The sequence below is a fragment of the Poecilia reticulata genome, linkage group LG22, assembly GCF_000633615.1.
Source record: "Poecilia reticulata strain Guanapo linkage group LG22, Guppy_female_1.0+MT, whole genome shotgun sequence".
NCBI classification, from domain to species: domain Eukaryota; kingdom Metazoa; phylum Chordata; class Actinopteri; order Cyprinodontiformes; family Poeciliidae; genus Poecilia; species Poecilia reticulata.
The window spans coordinates 21,939,093-21,963,240 of NC_024352.1; the positions used below are offsets into that span (position 1 = coordinate 21,939,093).

General features: G+C 37.8%; 1 protein-coding gene across 2 annotated transcripts in view; it reads left to right on the plus strand.

Annotated features, from left to right (window-relative positions):
- Positions 1-24,148, plus strand: part of mnat1 (MNAT1 component of CDK activating kinase) — a 57,611-nt gene that overhangs the window by 12,998 nt on the left and 20,465 nt on the right. For both annotated transcript variants that reach the window (XM_008400033.2, XM_008400032.2), the window contains exons 4-7: positions 163-266; positions 384-524; positions 3,168-3,299; positions 17,723-17,844. In XM_008400033.2, coding sequence (XP_008398255.1) covers positions 163-266; positions 384-524; positions 3,168-3,299; positions 17,723-17,844 — 499 coding nt within the window. The remainder of the gene's footprint in view (positions 1-162; positions 267-383; positions 525-3,167; positions 3,300-17,722; positions 17,845-24,148) is intronic.

The window sequence follows — 24,148 nt, forward strand, 5'->3', positions numbered from 1 at the left end:
TCTTCAATCTTAATATGTAAAATGGAAGCTCCTAATTGTGTCTGTAGAGGTAAAGGTGTTGATTTCGCTTCTCTCATCTGAATATTATTATTTACAGATACACAACATTACATTTTTACAGTTAAAAACAATTATGTATTATTTTTTTACTTTTAAATGCAGTTTACAATCTTACAAACAACGTTGATGTGGAGAACACCAAGGGCAGGATGGAGCAGTACCAGAGGGAAAACAAAGACAACATCCAGAGAAATAAGGCGAAGCTTGTAAGCAGCGTCCCCTCTCTTAAACAAACACTTGCATGACTTCAGATTTGACTTCAGATTTGCGGTGGGTGATGTTGCAGATTGTTTTGAGGATAATGTTTCGTTCTCCTCCCTTAGACGCGGGAGCAGGAAGAGCTGGAGGAGCTGCTGCTTCTGGAGCACCAGAGCAACGAGCAGCGGAGGCTGGAGGTGCTGCAGGAGGAGCAGAGGCAGCTGCAGGCTAAGAGGAAGAGCAAACAGGCTCTGCTGGATGAACTGGTGAGAAACATACATGTGCCGCATGTCCGTATTTACTAAAAGTGACAAGAGAAGAACAGCTGATGCACTTGCATTAGTGCACTCTGAGGGTGCTTTCACACCAGCACTATTTAGTCCGTTTTAACTGAACTCTGGTTCGTTTGGGGACTTATGAATGCATAATCTGATCCAGACCAAAAAAGTGAACTCTTGTCCGCCTAAAAACCTAGATCTCTGTTTAGTTGAAGTGAACTCTAGATGCATATTTAAATGCCAAGCAAACTGAAGACCGCTCCAAAAGCAGAAAGTGGACAACAGCACAAGGCATTCTGGGTAAATACAACCAAAACAAATGAGGTTCCCATATACTTCATCGATGCACAGTCACATGGTTTTGGTAAGTTTTATTCAGATTTTGCACATTATTTTGTAAAAGTTATTTTGTGAAGAATTGTACAAATGTACATACTTTTACATCACATCATAAAAACGTTCCTCAAAAGTATCCGAGTACGAAAACCATATCATGGTTGAAAATAAAGCACAGTAACAAATGTTTGACCATTCAGGCAACACTTTGTTCAGAGTTCTGTCGAAACAGTTTGACCCAGGCCTGGTGTTGAGTTTGGCAGGTGGATGCTGCTCTGCAAAGACATTTTTCAATTCTCATCACAGGTTTACGTTAATGAGAACTGATTTCGTTACTTGGCGTAAAGCATGACAGGGTTTTAATGCTAGTAGGAGAAATGACAAAAGAGAAATTCTACAACCACTAAAATCTGACGCCACTCCATTTTTGCTTACATTTTGTGACCAAGAAAGCTGTCTTCTTCTGAGGTTTTAATGCTGTTTCCCTCAGTGGTTGTTGATGCAGCGCCACCCCAGGCAAGGAGGCAAATAGGTTTTTCATTTAGTTTGGTTTGTTTCACTCAGTACAGTGTGAAATCAAACTGCAGCAGCTAAAAATGAAACAAATGTTACAACTTTCCGAACCAAGTCTACTGGGCTTTCAGGTGTGAAAACACTCTCAGACACACACCGTCACCCTGTGACACCATTAAGAGCTTATTACAAATCATTGCGCTGCGGCTTGCATTGTTCTCATTCTGTGATCCCAGAGCTTTTCGGCTCCATTGTTTTGAGTTGAGGGCTTTGGAAGATATTGTTCCTGCAGAGCTGCCAGCAGAAGGACCATCACAGATAACAGGTTAAGCTGTGTGCTTGTTTGTTTAAGGCACAGGGCCTGTTGACTGTAGGCAGATGAGATCAGCTCAGACCCCCTCTGAGGGAAACTCTTCTAAACTCCGACTTCTCCGCCTCTCTGTGGCCATTTGCACACAGAATTTATTCGTTTATCTCTGATATCTGCTTTATTCTTATCAGCTAATACTTTAATTTACATATTTATGACATTTCTGGTCATTTTAAAGACTATTTTTATAGTATACCTTGGATTTGATTCAACTTTTCTTCAATTTTTAAATTCAACAAATGTAGATGAAATAGTTAATGCTGAAACTTTTGCATGGACCGGTCCGGTTACCGGTACCAGGGTGCCCAAAAGTTCCTGAATAAATACAAATACAAAAGCCTTAACAATAATTTATGACACTATTTCAGCAGTTCAAATTCATTTTAATGAGCAGTCATTGAAAGAGCTAGAATGTTGCTGCACTCTGCCTGTCAGCTTGCTGAAATAAGGCTAAAAGACTGTTCCCTCTTCCTTTATCACCTGATTAATTAACCAGCTAATATCAGTAGGACTGAAACGGTTAATTGAATAATTGGTTATTGAACTAATCATCAACTAATTTAGTAATTGATGATTCATTAACTGGTGTACACAGACTAAAACGGCCATTTTTAGAAAGCAGTTATTAAACCAAAACTGTAAAATAAATATATACATTTTGCATTTAAGATTGAAATGAACTTTCTCTGTAAATATCTTCTACCTAGAACTGCTCAAGTTTTATAGTTTTAGATTCACCCAGATCGTATTATGTAAAAAAATTATAATAAAAAAATCTCACTAAGCAGCTTTTGCTTCCCAATTATGAATCAGTTATTCCAAATATAACCAATAGATTAATCCCACACTGCATTAATGTTCACATGTTGATGTTAGAAGTGTTTTTTTACTGCAGATGCATCCTTTGTTACAAATGGATGTCATTGCTTTATTTGTTTATTAGCATCTTTTAATATTGCATAAAAAAGTTGAATGAAAAATCTGCAGCATGTACCATATTTAAAAATCCAATTAATGGATAACTAAAATACTTGGTAGTTTCAGCCTTGATCATCGTTTTATCTGCACCAATCAAAGGTTTATGTAAATACTAGTTTGCACTAGAAACTAGACCAAAAATACTTGGTGTGAGTTTGTGTTTTTTCAGTGTTCCTGTCTGCTGCATGATCTCCGCTTTAGTAGTTGCTGTACTTAGACATATGTCCTCTGACCTTGGATTTAATTGGAGGTTTTGTTCTCCTGCTCGGTTTTTAATATCTGCGCCTTCAGCCCGGTGACAGCCCGGCTGAAAGCACCACTTGCTGATGGTTATCTCGCTGCAGCGATGAATGATGGGAAGGGGCTGCCGCCGGTGCCGGCCTCGTAATGAAACGCTTTAATGACAGCCACTGAAACCGCTTGTGTTCCTCCAGGAACAGTCCAAGCTTCCTGCCACCATCTTGCTTGCTCAACACAAGGTTCGCGCCGCCCAGCTGGAGACGCAGATAGAGCAGCAGAAACAGAATGTGAAGCCGACCAGCTTGTTCTCTACTGGGATCCAGATCGTAAGTGAAACACTTTGGATCTTTTTGGTATTAATTGAGCATTGAAAAGGCTGGGAAACTTTCTTTTGTCTAAATGTTGTTGTTCCTTCCTTCTTTCCTAACTTCCTTGGTATTCTTCCTTTATTTCCTTCTTTCCTACTTTCCTTGGTATTCTTCCTTTAATTCCTTTTTTCTTCCATGTTTTATTAATTCCTTCCTTCCTTCCTTCCTTCCTTCCTTCCTTCCTTCCTTCCTTCCTTCCTTCCTTCCTTCCTTCCTTCCTTCCTTCCTTCNCCATTTCAACAACGCCAGCATTGCTAACATTAGCTAACTTCTCTTTTACTGAGCTGTTGTTAAATTTCTAAACCTTTCACACACTTTAATAGTTTTTCACCTGACCAATAAATTAACAAAAACATTACATGAGCCCTACAAGGCTCATGGTATTTATCCACCTCAGCAACATAAATGCAATTGAGTTTAGGTGAAGAAAATGAACAGCTGCTGTATCTATCGTATGCGTGCTTATGCAAAACAACACGAATGCTAAAGTAAAAGATTTCTAAACTCATAAAATACAGGTTATTACTTTAAATATTTTGAACATTGATTAAGGTTTCATTAAGTATTTTCAGCCACCTAAATTTATGTATGTGTACTTCGAAATTAAGTTTGAAAGCAAGTACATTAAATCAACTTTTGGTCCTGGTCCAAGACAATATAGWCAAAAACTGTATGGTTTTTAAAAACGACTGGGTAAGTGCCACACTCTTTTGCTCCATATGTATTCTATCTRATTTGGTCAACCTCTCAGACCTTAGTGCTCCTTTAATTTTGAAGATTGATAGCCTGAGGGGCCARAGTGTCAATTGTAATAAAAAGAAATACAGGTGGAGCCGGAACGGCAAAACGCTTCTGTCACTTTCTTATGAACGCCCTTACATCGATCCAAAAGAGTATTGCCACATAAAACATGTCCAAGCGTGCCACGGGAACAAAGTTCTCTGGTTATAATTTGCTATCATGAAGTTTGAGATTGGGTGGCTATAAAACCCCTTTGTCTGTGAAGCGGCTCCAGAGGACGCTGTGCGCCGAGCTGCCTAACTCAGAGCAATTGTTAACCTCCCTATCCATCACTGGAGGGAGAAGCCCTGACACAGAGAACCTGCTTCTTCCATTAGAGCCCTGACAGAGCCTAATTCCTGTCCTTGCATTTGCTCCGTCTTTCTGTGATCGTGTATCTCTGAGATACAACAATGGAGTCTTCGGCTTTTCTCTGTGCTGGTGAGCGTAAGCAGCTGTCTTTTCTGCAGTGCCAAGTTTTAATTTTTTTTTTCCTTTGGATCCCCTTGATGCTTTCGTCTTTGAGGAATGAAGGAAGTTCACGCTGGTAACGGTGTGAATTAGCAGACAAATACACTGGGGGGAAAGACGAAGGGGAAAAAAAGAAAATATCACCTCCTATTGTGGGCCTAAACACATGAGAACACTTCTGGTAATAAAGACTTGTAAATGAGCTTTACACACAGTGTGCTGTCTTTTCTGGGCTGTTGTTTTTGTCATGATCCGTGTTTCTGTGTGTTTATTTTTGAGTTTTTTCTGTGTGATCCTGTTCCCTGTGAGTCCTGTCTCTGCGTCTTCCCCGTTGATTGTCCCAGGTGTGTCTAGTTCCCTTGATTACCCCATGTGTATTTAGTCTCACCTGTTGTCTGTGTTCTTCGTCAGGTCCTTGTCCCTCCCTCACTCACTCACTCACTCACTCACTCACTCACTCACTCACTCACTCACTCACTCACTCACTCACTCACTCACTCACTCACTCCTTTCTTCCTTTCATTTTTCTTTTCTTTTCTTTTCTCTTTCTTTATTATTTTTCCTTACTTATGGCTGAAAGACGTATCACAATGTAAGGGTTTCATATTTAGGTGATATTGATAATTATTGATTAGTTTTTGGTTTTAAATCAAAACTATTGCCAAACCGATGACACGACCATTTCTATTTTATCCACAGTTTCTATAGTTTGGTAACTTTTAAGCAGTTATGAGGCACAGTGGCTAAACTTTAAACTGCTGCTGCATCAGCTACTCAACAAGTCGTTGCTAGGTAACCATAGAGTGAGCAGTTAGTTGCTAGGTAACCATAGAGTGAGTGAGTTAGTTGATTCCACCAGCTTTGCTTAGCTGACCTTGAGAGGTTGAGCTACTAAAAGCTTTCATGCTGTGTGTAAATGGGCCACCGTTCAGTGAGTCTTCTATCCATTGAATACTATCGATTGATATTGATCCTGTGTTTATATATTGTTACTGATTTATTATTCAGCTCTAGGTTATTCATTACTTGCAAAAAAAAAATTACCAAGTATTTTTGGTGTAATTTTTAGTCCAAATATCTTATTCCACTTCAAATTAGACAAAACTAACTTACAAGCAACTTTTCAGTAAGTTATAAGAACTCGTTTTAAATCAATAACTTCCATCGGCAGATTATCTGCCAGTTGATCTAGTATTTTTCATCAATATTGAGGAGTTACTGACTTGAAACAAGCTTCTGTGTCTGGATGAAAAGTTACTTTTAAATTAGTTTTGCCATATTTGAAGTGTTGTAAGATATTTTCACTAGCACTGGACCAAAATAGTTGGTAGGATTTTGTGTTTTTGCAGTGTAGGGCCTGAAACGGAGGACTTTAGTCGTCGCCTGCTGCTTCCCCTCAGTGTGGGAACGGGCATTGGGCCTCTTCGCTCGGATCATCACATTCCTGCTGTAGCAGCGGTGGGTCCCACGAGGGCCGGGCATGTGGGCTCCGGGCTTTAGCTGCGCCGCAGTTTGTGCACATGGTGCCTGGAGAGACCTTCATACTTGGCTGTCGTTCACGTTTTCGGTCATTTATTTTCATTTTAACGGGCTGAGATAGGCTGTGTCATCATCCTCACTCCCTCCACTGCAGCCCTCATGAGACACGGTTGTCTTCTCACAGTTTAGTGATGCATGGCAAAGATATCTGCTTCATACTCACCTAAGGCTTCAAAATGCTTTTTTACACGCTCTGTTATACGTAAACTTTCACTTCTCTCTAAAGACAACTGCTTCATGCCCAGTTTCAGTGTGGTTCTCTGAATGTCACAGTTTTTAATATAATGTAGAAATTTAAACTCACTGACTGAGAGAAACGCACCACGATTGTGTTGCTTTTGGCCGCCTTCCCGGCTTCTTGCTTTAATTTCTCTTCATCTTGTCGTTTGAGCTGCTGTTAGTGGAACAGAGCTCTCACCACGCATCTGCTCGGTCGAACCGAGAGACGTGAGTCAGGGGAAAGTGTTGGTTTGGATTTCCCTTCACCTCAGAGTCCAGAGGAATGACTTTTGTTTGACTTGGTAGGCTTTCAGCAAAGAGCCGTGGGTTTGTGCAGATTGCTGGAATGCATGTATCTGCGAGCTTTTGGGAAGAAATTGGGAAAAGCACATCTGAAATATGTGGATATTTCATCGCTTAAAGAGATTTGTGCAAACTCTCTGTAGTATTACTGCAATTTAATTTAATTCATTTCATATTCACTCAATAAATATGAAGAGTTCATGTAGCAACTGAAAGAAATTATGAATGAAAGGGTAAAATAAACTTTTAACATCTTCCTCTTATCCAAACAACTTAGCTATTAACTTAGAAGACTATTAGTGACATATTTAAAATGCACAAAAACACACAACAAAACTTCAATTATATTTCTTTTAAACGCAGAAGAAGAACTTGTTTTAAGTCAATAATTCCTTAATAATGATGAAAAAGTGTGGATTATAATTAAAATAACCTGTCAGCGGCACAAGACATTTTCCCATATTGTAAGTTAAAAAGTCTGGCAGATTATTTCACTTATAACATCCATTTAATTTTTCATTAATATTGAAGAATTGGGTTGAACAAGCTCCTGTATCTTGCTGAAAAGTTACTTTTAAGTTAGTTTTGTTTTATTTTACGTGCACTAAGATATTTGAACTAGAAACTCGACCAAAAATACTTGGTAAGATTTTGTGTTTTTGCAGTATGGAAGCCCTGATTGGACACGACAGGTTTAACACAAGCCTATCAAAATGGCCTAGTCAAAGTACTGACATAATTCCAATTGAGAACATGTGGCTATACTTGAGAATTAACTGCAAAAACACAAAATCTTTACAAGCATTTCTGATCTATTTTCAAGTGCAAATATCTTAGTACATTTGAAATAAGACAAAACTAAATTACAAGTAACTTCTCAGCAAAGTACAGGGCCTTGTTTTTGTAAATAGTTCCCTAATATTGATTTAAAGAAGTACTAGTTCCATTGGCAGATTATTTCACTTACAGTACATTTTTCCGTACTATAAATTAAATAGTCTGCCAATGAAACTAGTACTTTTAAAAAAAATTAATATTAAGAAATTATTTACTTAAACAAGCTATTATCTTGTTTGAAAGTTAGTTTTGTCTTATTTCAACCAAACTAAGATATTTGCTCTAAAAACTAGACCAAACTTAGACTTGCAAGGGTGAAGTTCACAGTAACTTTTCATCCAATCTATCTGCACTTGAGCCATTAAAGAGAAACTTAAAGATGCCAGCTCTTCCCCAGCATCGTAGTCATTTCCAACTATGTCTAAAGCAGACCCTTATGTTGAATCCAGTCCTGATTTGGGAAGAGCTGGATGGGTTTCCTTTGAACTGGTGAGGGGGACTCCTGGCTAAACACCGAGTGCTAACGTCACAGTTGAATGGCCTGAAGAGGAAGTTGGCCAATCCAGGGGGGGAAAGTCGTATTAGTCCAGGTGTGATGTGTGGTGGGATGGGCCTGGTCTTGCCTCAGGAATGGTCTGGAAACCTTCTCTAATCCCTCACTTTGTAGATTGCTCTATTGAACCAGGAGACACACAAACGTCCATGTGCGGGTGCATGCAGATAAATACACTCTGTGCCCCTCCCCCGATGTCTGAGCACGCAGCGTTTGAAGAATAAAGTGTCTTTCTAAAATAGAAGTCCTCTGAAATCAAAAGACTTGCTCTGCGTGGGAGGATTTGCTGTTTAAACAGGCTGGTTGTTGTCTAACACGGGATGGAGCATGGTGCCAAGACTCTTCATGCCACCGAAGAGTTCACTTGGCACCTGCGTAGAGAGAGGCACAGATTTTAAAGGGGACTTATTATGCAAATTTCACATTTTGCATGTTTTTATTATTCCATTTGGGTCTCAACTGCTTCTAAAAACAGCCAAAGTGATTTAAAAAAAAAAACACCAAGATGCTTTTTAAGAATAGGTTCATGTTTTTTGGTATTAGAAAAATTAGTTTCAAAAACCTTCCAATCGTTAAGTCACAATCCTGGCCACCGTTACCTAGCAACCTAAGCGGAGCTCCAGCATGTTTAGTCAGCTGTTTCTACCACTGTATGCAAAAGACAAGTGTTTGGTTGTTGACTTACCTTATTAAAACTACATGGCAAAAATACAAAATAGTGCCAAGAATATTTGGTCCAGTTTATGGTGTAGATATCTTAACTCTGACCTTAACTGTGAGAATGGTTTAGATGTTGTTCTGGATTCATTTTTTGAGTTTCTTGTTTGAGTTGTAGACTGTAGACTAACAAACCTACGAACGTTCTCCAATGTTCCATGTTTTCTCCATTTCAGAAATAAGAAAAAAATCACTTACAAGTAACTTTTTAGCGAGACATAGGAGCCTGTTTTACTTAATATTGATGAAACTGTGCTTGTTACACTGGCAGATTATTGAAAAATGTCTTGTTATAAGTGAAACAAGTACTTCTTCATCAATATTAAGAATCTTTTTTCTTAATCTCTTAGATCTTGCTTCAGATTTTCTTGTTGGTTGTGCAGGAAGCTCCACTTCTGTTTTTCAAAGATTTACAGTTGCATAATTGTGCATTTATTTGCAACTTTTTTCTCTGTAAACATTGAGTTGGGGGATGTGGCCAGCAGCAGCTTATTTGGATTTAAAGTGACAAGACGTCCTAAAACTATCTAACTACACTTGAAATGAGACAAAACTAACTTCCAAGTAACTTTTCAGCAGGATATAGGAGCTTTGTACTAGTGCCAGTTCCCCTGGCAGATTATTTCACCTCCATCAACACATTTATCCCATGTTATAAATGAAATAATCTGCTAGTGGAACTAATTCTTTTTCATCAATATTAAGGAATTATTGACTTAATATTGAAGCTCCTATATGTTGCTGGAAACTTACTTATAAGTTAGCTTTGTCTTATTTTAAGTGCTCTGAGGTTTTTTCACTAGAAACTAGACCAAAAGTACTTGGCTAGGTTGACTAAAATCTCATTATTGAAAAATAATGTGCAAAAAATGTAATGAACACAGACATATCCTAACCTGTTCAAGGAAGCATAACAGGTCAAAAACATGCAAACTGCGTCTGGGACGTCTGTTTCTGTGGCAGTGAAGGTAAACGCTTCATCATCTGGGCGCGTGTGTTTGTGCTGATGGGGGATTGTTCTCAGCTGCTGCAGTGTCCCATTCCGGAAAGCAGCTGACCGATGGGGAATCTTTCCACCTTGGAGTGGCTTTCAGCGCCACCTTAGATGAAAGGTCCCCGGTTCCAGCTCCGCCAGGGGCCCATGGGCCCTCTGTCCACAGGCAGCAAAGCAGCTGACATACCTGATGAGGCCGGCGTGGGCACCTAATGAAACAGGAGGCACATAAACAAATAGCAACACACACACACACACGGATGAGCTAATGTGGGTGGAAAGTTTATCCCTAAACACCGCGTGGCAGGCTGAAATAACCCGGGCTCTCTCTGGCCACTCATTGGACACTTGGACTGTGGAATTTGCCTGCCATTGAAAACCCCGGTCACACACACACGGAGACGGTGAGAGTGTGTTTGCTCTCCTGGTTGAGTCCTCTACCGTGACCTCTGCTCAGCAGATGCACTTGTCGACGCAGGCCGCGCTCTGCAGACTGGCCCAACCTGTTCTGTCTGAGTTGTTGCTGCATACTCTCCGCAACCCCCACTGACGTTTGCACTTTATTTTCTCTTCCCTGTTCACACTCCACAGGAAAAAACACACACACAGTGATCTTCATTCCATTGTTTTAATTAAAACAAAGAGGTTTTAAGAAGGGAGTTTGCAAAAACACAAAATCTTACCAAGTGTTTTTGGTCTAAGTTGTAGTGCAAATATCTTCGTACACTTGAAATTAGGTAAAATTTACCTACAAGTAACTTTTCAGCAAGTTATAAGAGCTTGTTTTAAGTTAGGCTGAAACGATTAGTCGGATTAATTGTGATTAATCAAATATTGAAATAAACATCAACTAATTTAGTAATTGATTCATCGTTAACTGCAGTATAAAGACTCGTAAAGGCCATTTGTTGAAAGAATAACATAATCAGATCAGTAAGTAAGTCAAAAGATATATACATTGCTTTTAAGATTTGTCTTTAATTGCATCTAACCAGAACTCAAGTGGCATAAGTTCAGCTTCACCTGATTCAAATTCTGGAGAAAAAAAAAAACTCCTATTAAGCAAGTTTTTTGATCCAATTATTAATTGATTAATTAAAAAGATAATCAGCAGATCAGCAGAAAGGGCTGAGCTTTTCACATGTTGATGTTAGAAGTATTTTTAGCTGCACATTCATCCTTTGATGAATCTGCATTTACGGCCTAAAATACTGATGTTGCATTTTAGGCCGTATAATGTCATAAATTATAAGTTTATTTGTATCTATTAATGGATTTCTAATACTGCATTTAAAAAAATGAGTGGTTAAATGAAAAAATTGCAGCATGTCCAATTTATAGTCAGAACAATCGATTACTAAAATAATTGTTGGTTTCAGCACGAGTTTAAAGTCAGTAATTCCTTAATATTCATAAAAAGTATCATTTCCACTGGCAGATACTTATAACATGAAAAATGTTAGATTAGTCCTATTTCAAGTGTACTAAGCACTTTGCACTAGAAACTAGAGAAAAATAGTTGGTAAGATTTTGTGTTTTTGCAGTGTAGGAGCCCTGATTGGCATCAGCACATGTCCGTTTGCACCTCGGCCCCCCTGTGACGGCCCGGCCCGGCTTCGGTGGGCGCTTCGAACCCAGCCTGCAAGCTGGCCGGCCTCCGCTTGGCGGAAAAAGGAGTTGTCAGCTTTAGGGGCTTTGCGCCGGAGCAGCTGCCACCGGTCAGGGAGATATATTTAAACTGGTAAGACACAGGGAGCCAGCAGTTTTTACACTTGCTACTTGCTGCTCGGCGTGCCAGTGAGCAACCCAAATCCCTTTATCCACACAGAAGCACCGGCAGCTCCGGGGCAGAACAAGGAAGTGAGGACTGGGAAAGTGTTAGCACAGCTTCTAACAAGGCGCATCATTTTCAATCCCTCTGCAATGCTTCCTTTCCGTTCAGGGTGTTCGCTCAACCCACCACTGGTGGTACTTGGACTGTCTTCACTGGTTCTTCTGCTAAATATTTCCAAACAGATGAACCAGGAGCAAATACCAAGGCTGTGATGTGAAAAAAAATTCTCCCTGGCACTTGTTTGTTTGAGTACATTAACGGGGACCTTTTTATATATTTACATTTGAGCCTCAACTGCTTCTAAAAACACTTTAAGAAGAAACACCCTGACGTTTTTTTGTTAATAAGTTAATGTTCTTTTTAGTGTCTGGACGATGAGCCGTTTCAAAAATCTCCTGAGTCTCAAGTCGCACTTGACTGTCTCCTAGCAACCCCAGCCTGTCACCTAACAACCCAAGCACAGCTCCAGCATGTTTGGTCAGCAGGTTTTGCCACCGTATGTACAATGGTGGCAACAAAGGACAAGTGTTTTGTTGTTGACTTACCTTCCAGAAAAAACTTTCTGCATTCTTGTTGGTTATGCAGGAGGTTCCACATCTGCTTTTCGAAGACATACAGTTGAATAATTGAGCATATGTTTGCAGCCATTTTCATGTTAAAGTGTAAACGTTGATTTTTGTCTAATATCTATTACTTATTTTTGAGTCGCGAACTCTGACCTTAACTGTGAGAATGGTTTAGATGTTCTGCTGGATTCAATTTTTGAGTTTCCTGTTTGAGTTGTAGACGGTAGACTAACAAACCCACGAACGTTCTCCAATGTCCCATGTTTTCTCCATTTCTGGTCTTCAATTTATTCAGATTAGGAGATGATGTGATGCTTTTTGATTTGTTTTATCCTACTTCATGTTGCCAGATAGGTTCTATTTGAATTATTTCTTGATTCTGCTAGTCTGGCAGCAGTTAAACATGAAGAATTGAAGATGATGATTTTGTTTCTCATTTATTCTTGACTTTCTCTCGTAAAATGTTTCTTTTAACTCCTATTTCTCCTACTTTGTGTCGTCAGGTGGGTTCTATCAACAGGGTTTTTACAGGTGCTTGAAATCCTTGAAATGCTTGTGTTTTCAAGTTTGGATTTCCGTATAAAGTCCTTGAAAGTGCAATCTATCACTTGATTGAAAAAAACATTATTTAAGTTGAAACCAGATATTGAAAGATAATAAAAACACTCACACATTGTTTTCTCACTGCCTGAAGTTAAATTATACCAAATTCTATTTGATTTAGATTAATCAGAATTAAAAAAACTATTTCTATTTGCTAAATGCCTGAAAACGTGGCAAGAAATTTTTTTATAGATTATTTTTAAAAAAATTATTTAGTTAACATTGTCCCTTTTGTACACATTATTAATAACAGTAATAAATAATATATAACAGAGAATCGAAACTGTTTTTGTTTTTGTTGGAAACGTTTGAAAACATACCATGAACATGCTTGAAAAGTGCTTTAATATTTATATTTGTTTCTGTAGGTGTGGTAGTTTAGTTTTTCACATATTCTGTGCCCTGCTTGGTTGCTATGATTAGTAAATTAATTACAATTTAAAAGCTGCCTTGTATATTTACTTTGGTTATTTTTATCCAATATAAAAACTGATGCTCTTAAACATTAACAATATAAAAAACAGAACAAAAAAACTGCAAGTGGGTCAATTTAACTAAAGACCACAGGAAGAGACGTCTTCATTTCACCTTTTAATAATCCATTTCAGGCATCATCTCAGCACAGAAACTTTATTTTTAAGTTAGCGGTACAAATGCTGAGGCTGCAGAATTGCTCCCACCGGCTCGACAGTGATTTCTTCAAATCATCCTTCCCTGTGGTTTTATTAGGATTGATGGCCCCCAGAGGCCCACTTCGGTGCCACGCGGGTGTCATAAGAGTGTAAAAACCAGTTACATACACAAACTTACAATGCACACAAAGCTGTATATGTAGTCGGACGGGCCCCTGTAACGATAAAAGCAGATGTTCGTGTTTGGCTGTCAGTCCTGTTGATCTGAAACCCCCCCGTCCCGTTGAGCTGGGGGGTCCGTCCCCCCTTCCTGCTCAAAAGCATTTTGAAAACAACTTTCATGCCGGCTTTTAATAGGAGGTGATGAGTTTATGATTTAGAGCGGAGTCCTCTGAGAGCTCATGTCTGGGTTTTTGGGCTGTATGATAGGGTTGGGGTCTTCAATCAAAGCCTCACCGCAAATAATTGTGCCTGTTTTATGTGTCGCCATGTTTAAAGACACGAGTCATGTCCCGGTACCTGCGTGTGCCAGTTTTCAAGGTCACCTAGGAGAGGAATGCATCAGGAAAATCTTGGCCTTGTCATTAGAAAATCTGAGTTACTGAACAGGGCCGGCACAAACCTTTATTGGGGCCCCAAGCGGATTTTAATTTGGGGGCCCCTCATACCAACATGTCAACACCAGATTACTTCATTATTCCTTAGCTGAGTTATACCTATAGCTACCAACTATTACAGAGTTGGGTGGTAACTAGTTACTTTTACTCAATTACATTTACTTAAGATTTTTTTTAAATACTTTTGGGAGTATTTTTACTATGTTGTACTTTTTACTTTTACTTGAATAATTTTATTATGAAGTATTTCTGCTCTTACTTGAGTAAAATTTCTGGATTTTCTGTCCACTGAATGAAAAACATGTTTTAACCAAAAATTTATCAGACATAGACACACACCTGCAGTTTTTGTTAAATTTTTTTAAAAGCTTTTTATTGAAAGAAACAAATATTTTTACCTGACTTTATTTTTCATCCTTAAAATACCAAAAATTTCCACTTTATATTTGGTCCATCTGAATATGTGTTTTTTAAAATATTAAATGGTTGATCATTTGATCAGTTACTCAGTACTTGAGCAGACTTTTTACCAAATACGTTTTACTCTTACTTGAGTAATTTCTTGAATGGCTACTTTTTACTTTTACTTAAGTAGTGCTACTTTTACTTAAAAGTAAATTTTTTGGGTACTCTGCCCATTTCTGTTCTATTATTAGTCGTTAAATTATGAATTAAATTACATTGCATTATATTTGGATATAAGTAAAAAGGAAATTAATTGCTGTAATCCAGAAACTCAATATCATACACACATTTATGATGTATTTCAAATGTTTGTTTTTTTCTGGTAGTTTTGAAGATAATGGCTCACAGCGAAAGAAAAAAGTATTTTTTTAATTGTAGAAATTATGACCTTCTGAAAAGTGAGATAATCCTCTAGCCTTTATAGTAACTCTGTAGCAGGGTTTCTTTTGCATGAATCCGAAGATGTTTTGCTTCCACATTTTTCCTTCCACTCAACTTTCCATTCCAAAGGTTTTGTAGTTTTTTCAGGTCAACATAACATAGTACCTCTGCATTGAAAAAAACTATTTTTATTTGTCTTATGTAATATTCAAATTTTCTAAAAAAAAATTAATTTCTGGTTTTCATTAACTGTAATCTCTGATGATCAAAACAAACAGAAATAAATCCTTAAATGCATCACTCTGTGCTGAATTAACTTATTTTTTTGTTTTCTGAATGAAGATGCCCATCTCTATATGTTTTGCTTAACCACCTTTAACCAAATTTATTTGATTTATGTGACAGAATCAAACTGAAACGGAATAATAAAGCTGTGGTATGCGGGTAAAAAAAAAACTCCTTCAGTGGAAAAAAACCACACATTTTCTGCTAACGTGTTGCCACTGTCGCTACCTGACCCCCCCTCCCCCCGCTTCCCACCTCACCTGCACAAACTAAAAGCTGCCGCTCACAGCTACAGGCGCAGACTTGTCCTGTTAAAATAGCTGAAAGTCATTCCGAGAAAAAAAAAGGTGTTGTGTGAATGAATTACCTGTAAAACGTCCCATTAGCAAAGACATATTTCCTTCAAGCGAGGATGATGATGGACACCACTGTGGGGAAACGGATAAACTTTTACATAATACACCAATGGCAGCTATCAACTTCGAACACAAGCTCTTTTAAATTATTCAGAAGACATCATTAATGGCTAAAAATACCAGATAGTAGATGAATTAGTGTATTCAGGTGTAAATTAAAAGGAATAAATAGATGCTGTCAGTGTATTGTGCTCACCAGGACAATGCGGCTCATTGTTCTGCTCTTATTTGTTGTTCTGTTCTTAACTTTACTTCTTCCTCATCATTGTGCATCACTTTGAAACTCCAGCTCAGCTTTGCTAGCTTTATTTTACCGTGTGTGTGTGTGTGTGTGTGTGTGTGTGTGTGTGTGTGTGTGGGTGTATGTGTGTGAACCAGGTTTTTGTATCCTTGTGGGGACCCTACATTGTGAGGTTGTCGGGACCACTGCTTCTTGTGGGGACATTTTCTTGGTCCCCATAAGGGGAAATGTTGTTTTTGGGTCAGGGGTTTGGTTTAGAACTTTAGGTGTGAATTGAGTTTTGGTTAGGATTAGGTATGTCATGGTTAGGGTTAGGGATAGGGTTTGGGGTAGAAAATGAACTGAAGTCAATGTAAAGTCCCCACAAGATAGGAAAACGCGACTGTGTGTGTGTGTTCTCATAAGCCAAAGCATGTGTGACGGGCGGGCAGGGCAGTCTGCGGCCGCGGGGCACATGTTACTTGTTTAGTTTGGTTTTCATCAGCTCCCCTCTGTGTTCTGTTGTTTATTCTCCCCCCACTTCTTTTTTTCTTTGCTCTCTCTCTCTTATCTTTTTATCTCCTCTTTGTCTCTCGGTTCCTTTGCTGAACTCTGAAGCAGTTTCTGCGTGTTTAAACAGCATCTCTTTTAATCCCAGGTTTGTTTCCAATAAAGCTGAGCGACCGTAGCGCTCTGATGCTGGGTGGAAGTAGGCCCGCCACGATAAATTGTTCCAGAAGTTATCGCGATAATTGATTATATTGTTGTTTTGAGACGATTTTTAAGTAATATTACGGTAATAATACAAGAATACGTTCTCAAAGATCACTAAACTTTAAATTCTAATAAACATTTAACACTGAAACTAGAAGACATTTTAAATATCCAAAATAAACAAAACAACAAATAAAATTAATTATTAAGTCTATGTAAACAAAATTGTGCTTCAAAAAATGGCTAGTTGACACCAAAATACCAAATTGAAGACTTTTATCATCCATTTTTTGGTAGAAAGAGAGGAAAAAATTGATAAGCTATAAATTATGCCAATGGAAATTTCTGAGTTAGTTTTAATTTATTATGCGATTAATTGATTTACTGATTATTGTGACAGGACTGTGTGGAAGTTCCCATCTTTTATGTCACATCCCCAAATCGAACAGATTCCTCCCAATTAATATCTGATTGACATTATTGTGAATAATTGCAGCCTCACTCAAATCTAGGGCTGAAACGAATAATCGGATTAATTATGATGAATCTGTTGTCAAAATAATCGTAAATTAATTTATAGAACTGTCAATGCAAGCAATTAATCTGGAAATTTTAAATGTTACTATAACATAACTCAGATTAATCACACTATTATTGGGGTTTCCCCTAGAAAACCTGCTGATCCTATCTGTAGGATTGCTAGCGTAGCCCACCGTTTTTCTGTGTTGGATATTAAAAGTTACAAAAATTTGGAGGTGCATGAACTGGCATCATAATTCGGAAATAAAAGCGTTTGATATCATCGGGCAGATGTATTTATTTGAATCTTTTAATCTATTTCTAATATTGTATTAAAAAAGTCTTTAGTGTAGAATGTGCCAATGTTTTTTGTCAGATTAATCAACTAATCGTCAAAATAACCAGTGACTCACATAATTGTTAGTTGCAGTCCTAGTCAAATCACAGCAGTTGGGTCTCCGGGTTGCTGGTTTTGTTTATCCGTGTAGCATTTATGAGAAGAGCTGAGCATTTCCCTAATGGTGGAGACATTCAGATTGATCCAACTTCAGGAAACTGGATCATGTTCCTCCTGATAATGAAGCTCAGATGCTAACACTCAGCTAATTACTGCTAATCCACCAAAGCATTGTTCCATTGGAAAGAACTAAATATTCTCACTTTCCAGTGTAATTATCAGAAACTTCTGCTGAATTATTATTTTTTTGTCCTTTCAGGGTCAAACTGTTTCTCTCCAGCCTTTGCCCAGAATACAGGAGGTTCTGTACCAATACAAACCCCTGCAGGTTGAAACCTACGGACCCCCAGCACCCGGCCTGGAGCAACTGAGCAGATTTGGGTACGAATCTTTTTTTTTTTTCCAGTTTTGCTGCACAACCAGAGACCAAATCCGATTTAGTTAATGCAGATTATTTTGGATCAAGGGTGTGCAGCCTGCAGCTCTTTGAACCTTTCTAACTCTTTCTAAAAAATGAAAAAGAACCAATGAACATTTATGGATATAGATGTAATAACAAATGCAGGTTTAGCAGTTTAGACTTTTATTAAATTATTGCATTGAACTGCATCGACTGAATGATTCTAAAATAAGTTTTTGGATCTATTTTCTTCTATTATTATTGAAAGTTTTTTTTCTTTTTTTTACATAATTTCAGGTATATTAATGATATATCGGCACTAACATTGGCATCATCCAATATTAGTCATTTTTTAGCATATCACTATTGGCCCACAAAATAAAACTTTTCCAGTATTAACAATCCATATTTATTTCCATCTTGTTGCTGTTTGTTTTTGGTCGTTTTTCTCCAATGGTGTCAAAATGTTAGAGAAATATAATGTATAAAATCGGTAAATATCGTTTATCGACCATAACAGCAATATTAATGTCAAATATCGGTATCAGCTAAGCATATCACTGCATCCATATATAATTTCCACAATTAACATTACAGAAAAAGATGTATGAAATTTTTTTTGTTTTTCTTAATGTAGAATCGGAAAAATGTAATAAATTTGTGGTTCTTTAAAAATGGCAACAGATTCTCTATTCATCAAAAATTTAAAGTTATAATTTTTCAAAAGCTCTTGTAAAATTTGCTTCTAGAAACAAATTTAATTGAGGTCAAATTAATTGAGGTCAAAAATTTTATTTTGGATTTTTAAGGTTGTAGAAAAACATGTTGACAATTTCCCAAAAGCATAGATCTTTAGATGGCCAATACACCAGATTTTATTTATTTATTTTCTAAGTTTTCAATTTGATTTTCCATCATTTCCGTTAGCTTCATAATCCGTACTTGAAGTAGAAAAATTGTATTTTACCTGGGTTCTGTTGTAGTTTAGGTATTAACATTAAAACTGATGTGTGGAGTTACTTAACACTATCTGATAACTTTTGAACATGTTCACAGTATTTATTTAATATCATTTGGTAATAATGCCAAGATAGATTAACATTTCATGTATTTATTTATGTCAAAACAGGTTTTTAAAAACAAGAAAACAAGTAATCAGTAAGACTAGATAAAATGTGGATACACCAGGAACAAAATAATCAACTTACCACTGCTTTTCTGTTTGACAATTAGGAAGAAGTGAACATTTATCTAATCCTGTCTTTTATCTCAATTTAATGGAATATATTACTCACCGACTCAATAATTATCAGAAATTGTGTTTTGACATTTTCTTTGGTCAGTTTACCACAATTTTCTCTTTGCAAACTTCTTAAAAGTTTCTCATTTTTATCTTTACAGGATCTACGTTAGTAGCTTGTTGTCATTATGGTAATGCACTGATATGGGAATCTACTACTCTGCAGGGTCCCTGCTTTGCATAGAAAATAATTTCAGTTGCTGAAAAGTTTCTTTTTAGGTAGCCAGAAGGACCTGGAAGCAGGTCCTTCTATTTATTTCTAATCATGTCATGAAATTATTAAAATGTAAACATAAACGGTTTGTATATGTTGTTGTTGATGTTATGGTATCACCATGTATTCCTTCTTTAAATCATATCCGAACCATACATTCATGTTATATGTTAATAATATTGCGTCTCTCCAGCCAGAAACAATCAATGCGTCAAACTGATGGTTCATGAAACTTTATTTACAATTATGCTCATTAATACGTTGCAAGAACTTAATGAACAAATTAAATAAAGACGGTCAAATTACCATATTTCCACCTCATCTGACAGAAACAATGAGTTACTTTCTTTTTAACATGAAGTGGGAAGATAATACCTTTTAAAGTTAGCATGGTATTAAACGTCAGTTAAATAAAAAAACAAAAGCAAAGCTTTTAACCCAACAAAAATTGGCCCAGAGCCAGACAACTCTAAGCAGTAATCTAATTTCCTTTGCTCTAATTTCAACAAGGAAACACAGAGTTTTACATGAGCAAACCACCCTATTTGTTTTTAGCTTATTAAAGCACAGAGCATGCTGATTTTCAGGCTAGTTGCTAAGGAAATTCTGCTGAAGATGAGCATTGAACCACACCTTTTAAACACACACTTTAGTTATTTGCACTTCAAGGTCTAATAAGGAAGAAGTATGCAACGTTCAGAGCTAAAAATAAGAATGTAAATATTAAAAGGACACTATTATGTGTTTTCCAGGCACTTGCTTCCATTTCATAGCACAATCATGCAACTGTGTTACTTTCAGTAATTATAAAATTGCTGTATACATCAAAAATGAGTTAAAATATTTTTTTCTTTGCAATTAAACCCCTTGAAATTGGGCCTCTCTCTCTTTAAGAAGCTCCTGCTCTTTCTGACGCTTTGCTTTCAGTACGTCATTACAGTGGCGCTCCTCCATTAAGCCTTTAACATTGTTCTTTGAAGCATTGCACCAAAAAGTAGTTTATATAAACTCAGCTCAAAAGAGTCAATTTTTCGTAATACTGCCCCTTTAATAAGGCCTTAAACTTAAATGTATGAATTTGGCAAAGTGTTTTTGGTCTTCCTGATGCTTTGAGGAATAAATGAACATTTTTGAGCGATGCCCATGACAATCTGCTCATCTACAAATTACTGGGAGGCGTTTCAACTACTCCTGAACAGGGAGTACAGCAGTGAGCTGAGGACACAGCCTTGTGGCATCCCAGTGTGAAGCAGATTTGACTGCCAGTTGTCATTGCTTGTGGCTTTTTAGCCAAGTACTTAAATAACTAACTACAACTGGACTTGCAACTTAACTGGTTTTCCATATATCTTGACTAAAAAAATCAGATTAAAATTAATTAATTGATATTTGTTCCGAATTACATTTTCTCCTAAACAAAACACTCATGATTTGATAAAATCACCTACAAAGTTCTTATAGAATCCGCTATTGGAACAAAAACAACACTGCATATCACCAAAGGAACACCATCATACACAATAAAACACACTGCACTGCAAAAACACAAAATCTTTCCAAGGACTTTTGTCTAATTTCTAGTGCAAATATCTCCATACACTTGAAATAAGATGAAACTAATACGCAACTTTGTAGGAAGATACAGGAACTTGTTTCCAGCAAATAATTTCGTAATATTGATGAAAAGGTATGTTATAGGTGAAATAATTTGCTAGTGGAACTAGCACTTTAATATTTCTATTTAGTAAAAATATTAATTACTTAAAATAAGTTCTTATATCTTTCTGAAAAGTTACTTGTAAGATAGTTTTGCTATTTCAAGTGTATGTAAATATTTGCACTAAAAACTAGACAAAAAATACTTCTGTATTTTTGCAATGAAGTACTGAATGTGGAGACAAAAAAAACTAATGTACAAGTAACTTTTCAATATAATTCCTTAAAATTGATGAAGGAATTATCAATCGTGTACTTTTTCATCCTTAATATTGATGAAAAAGTTCTAGTTCAGTTGCCAGACTATTTCATCTAAAACATGGGAAAAATGTCTTGTTATAAGTGGAATAATCTGCCAATGTAATCACTTTTTCATCAATATAATTGACCTAAAACAAGCCCTTATATCTTTCTGAAAAGTTACTTATGAGTTAGTTTTGTCTTATGTGTACTAAGATATTTTCACTGCTAAATAGACCAAGAATACTTGGTAAGATTTTGTGTTTTTGCAGTGCATACTATTGATGAACAGTGAAATTGTGAAATCTGTTGATCTTGGAGATCTTCTGGGATCTGTTCAGCTCATCAGGTCTGGTCCATTTCATTCACGTGACTCTCCTCTGATTAACAGAGAAATGGAGAGAAACATGTGGCAGCGGTAGAGAGGGAGGGAGTAAGAACTATCACCCCCGCCACAAGCCGCCACGGTGCATCTGTAGCAGGGTCCATTAACACACACAGGAAACGCTTTCCCCGACAGCCCCTTTGGGCCAATCAATCCGGGACGCCATTGGTCCAGTCTCTCTGAGTGTACGCTATCCATCAGACAGCCCAGCGCCCGGTCGTCTGCAGTCCAACTGCCTGGCACTACAGTTTGCCCACACACCGAGAGGGAGCAGCTTTTATTGGGTGACATAGACAAAACCGGGGTTTGTTGTTTCTGGGCACGCTCCCCGACCCAGATTGCTGCTTCATTCTGACAGGATTCACTTCAGATGTGAATATTTGAGCAAGATGTCTGCAAAAACACAAAATATTACGTAGTATTTTTGCCTGGTTTCTAGTGGAAATATCTCAGTACACTTGAAATAAGACATAACTAATTTACAAGTGACTTTTCAACAAACTGTATGGGCTTATCTTAAGTAAATAATTCCTTAATATTGATTAAAATAGTACTATTTCCACTTGCAAATTATTTCACTTAAAATAAGATATTTTTTCCATGTTATAAGTGAAATAATCTGCAAGTGGAACTAGTACTTTTTCATCAACATCAAGACGCTATTGACATGTCTTATTGACAATGTCCTGGACCTATAGCTTGCTGAATAGTGACTTGTAAGGTAGTTTCGTCTTATTTTAAGAGTACTGAGATATTTGCAGTATAAACCAGACCAGAAATACTTGGCAAGGTTTTGTGTTTTTGCAGTTTGACCCAAAATACATGGAAGGAAATGACACAATAACCTCCAAAGAAAGCTTGAGCTCAATTCAAAAAAGTTGTTGGATTTTTCTTTGGTAAACACCATGAGCCATTTCTTCCACTAGCTCTCTCTTTGTGTGTTTGTAATGGTTGTTTTTACCCAAAATGTCCTTCACTGAATTCCGCTTCCTGGTTTTGAAACAAATGTTCACTTCAGCGAAACTGAGACCTAGATTTTTGTGTAGACCAGAATTCACTTTTTTGATTCGCATCAAAGTTTGATTACGCATTCACACCTCCCCAAACGAACCAGACTCTCTAAACAAACAGACTGGAGTTTGGTTAAAGTAGACTGATCGTGGCTGGTGTGAATTCACCCTTATTTACATGATGTATTCAGAGAAGTGCTGAGGTACTGCTTCTTTTGGTCAGGCTAATCAATATGCAGATGAAACACATCTTGCAATTTTGCTGCGTGCCAAAGCTCAAAGTAAGGAGGAGGAGGAGAGGGGCCCCTTGTCAGCAGTTCGGGGGTCCAGAAGGACCACTGCTGGAGAGGAAGGGCTACAGGCTACAGAGATAAATGAGGAACACCAATCCCTTTGGTGCAGGAAGCAGGCAGGGACATGGACAGGCTAGTTCAGACAAACCACAAGTCCCAAGATGCATTGTTCTGTTAAGTAAGAGCAAGAAATACTGCTGACATTTCTGCTCACACTGCAACTTCTGATTCAGCTTGGTTTGACCTTTTGTCAGATACACAGATAAGTGAGCATGTAGACCTGCACATGGTGGGTTTTTTTGTCAGTCTGGTGTATTATTGTGTCAAATGCAGTCATGCTAAAAATTTTCCTCCTGCAGTTCCAGCATTTCAGAGGCAATGGAACAAACGCAACACTGAAAATATTAACCAGACGATGCAAACGGCACACCGGCGACCTGTGAAGGGAAAACGCTTGCATTGGGTGGAGATATGGATGTAGATGAGGTGGAAGGGGCTGCGCGGGTGCAAGTACTTATTTTAAAACACGGCTGTTTGTCTTGGTCAAGCCCCACTGTGACAGCAGCTCCACTGGTGATTTGTCTTGGACGCAGACGTCAAGTGAGACCAGAGCGTTGAGCTCATGCTCCCCCTCCCTGGTGGCCCCCCGGCCCTTTGGGGCCTGTCTGTTGCACAGGACGTCCAGTCAACGCAGGGCTGACTGGAGCCAGTTTTTCTGCATCTTTCCCCTTGTGTCTTTTTTGTCCCTTTGCCCCCCCAAAAAACCGCAGGAGCTCCACTTGGCAGCCAGAAGAAAGAAAGGCCACACCTCTTTTGCTGTCTGTACCTGAATAAATATGGGCTGAGCCGACCTCGTATATTAAAGACAGCTGCCTCTGTACTGGAGCGCTGGAGCAAAGGCAGCATGTTCGTGCTTTGGGGGCCTCCGAATGTGCCCATTCAGCTTTCGCACTGCAAAAACACAAACTCTTACCAAATATTTTAGTCTAGTTTCGACTTCAAATATCTTACTACACTTTAAATGTCCTGAGAGCTAGAAGAAACTAGCTCTCAGGACAATATAGGAGTTTTTAAGTAAATTATTCCTTAATACTGATGAAAACGTTCTAGAAGTAGTAACATGTTGA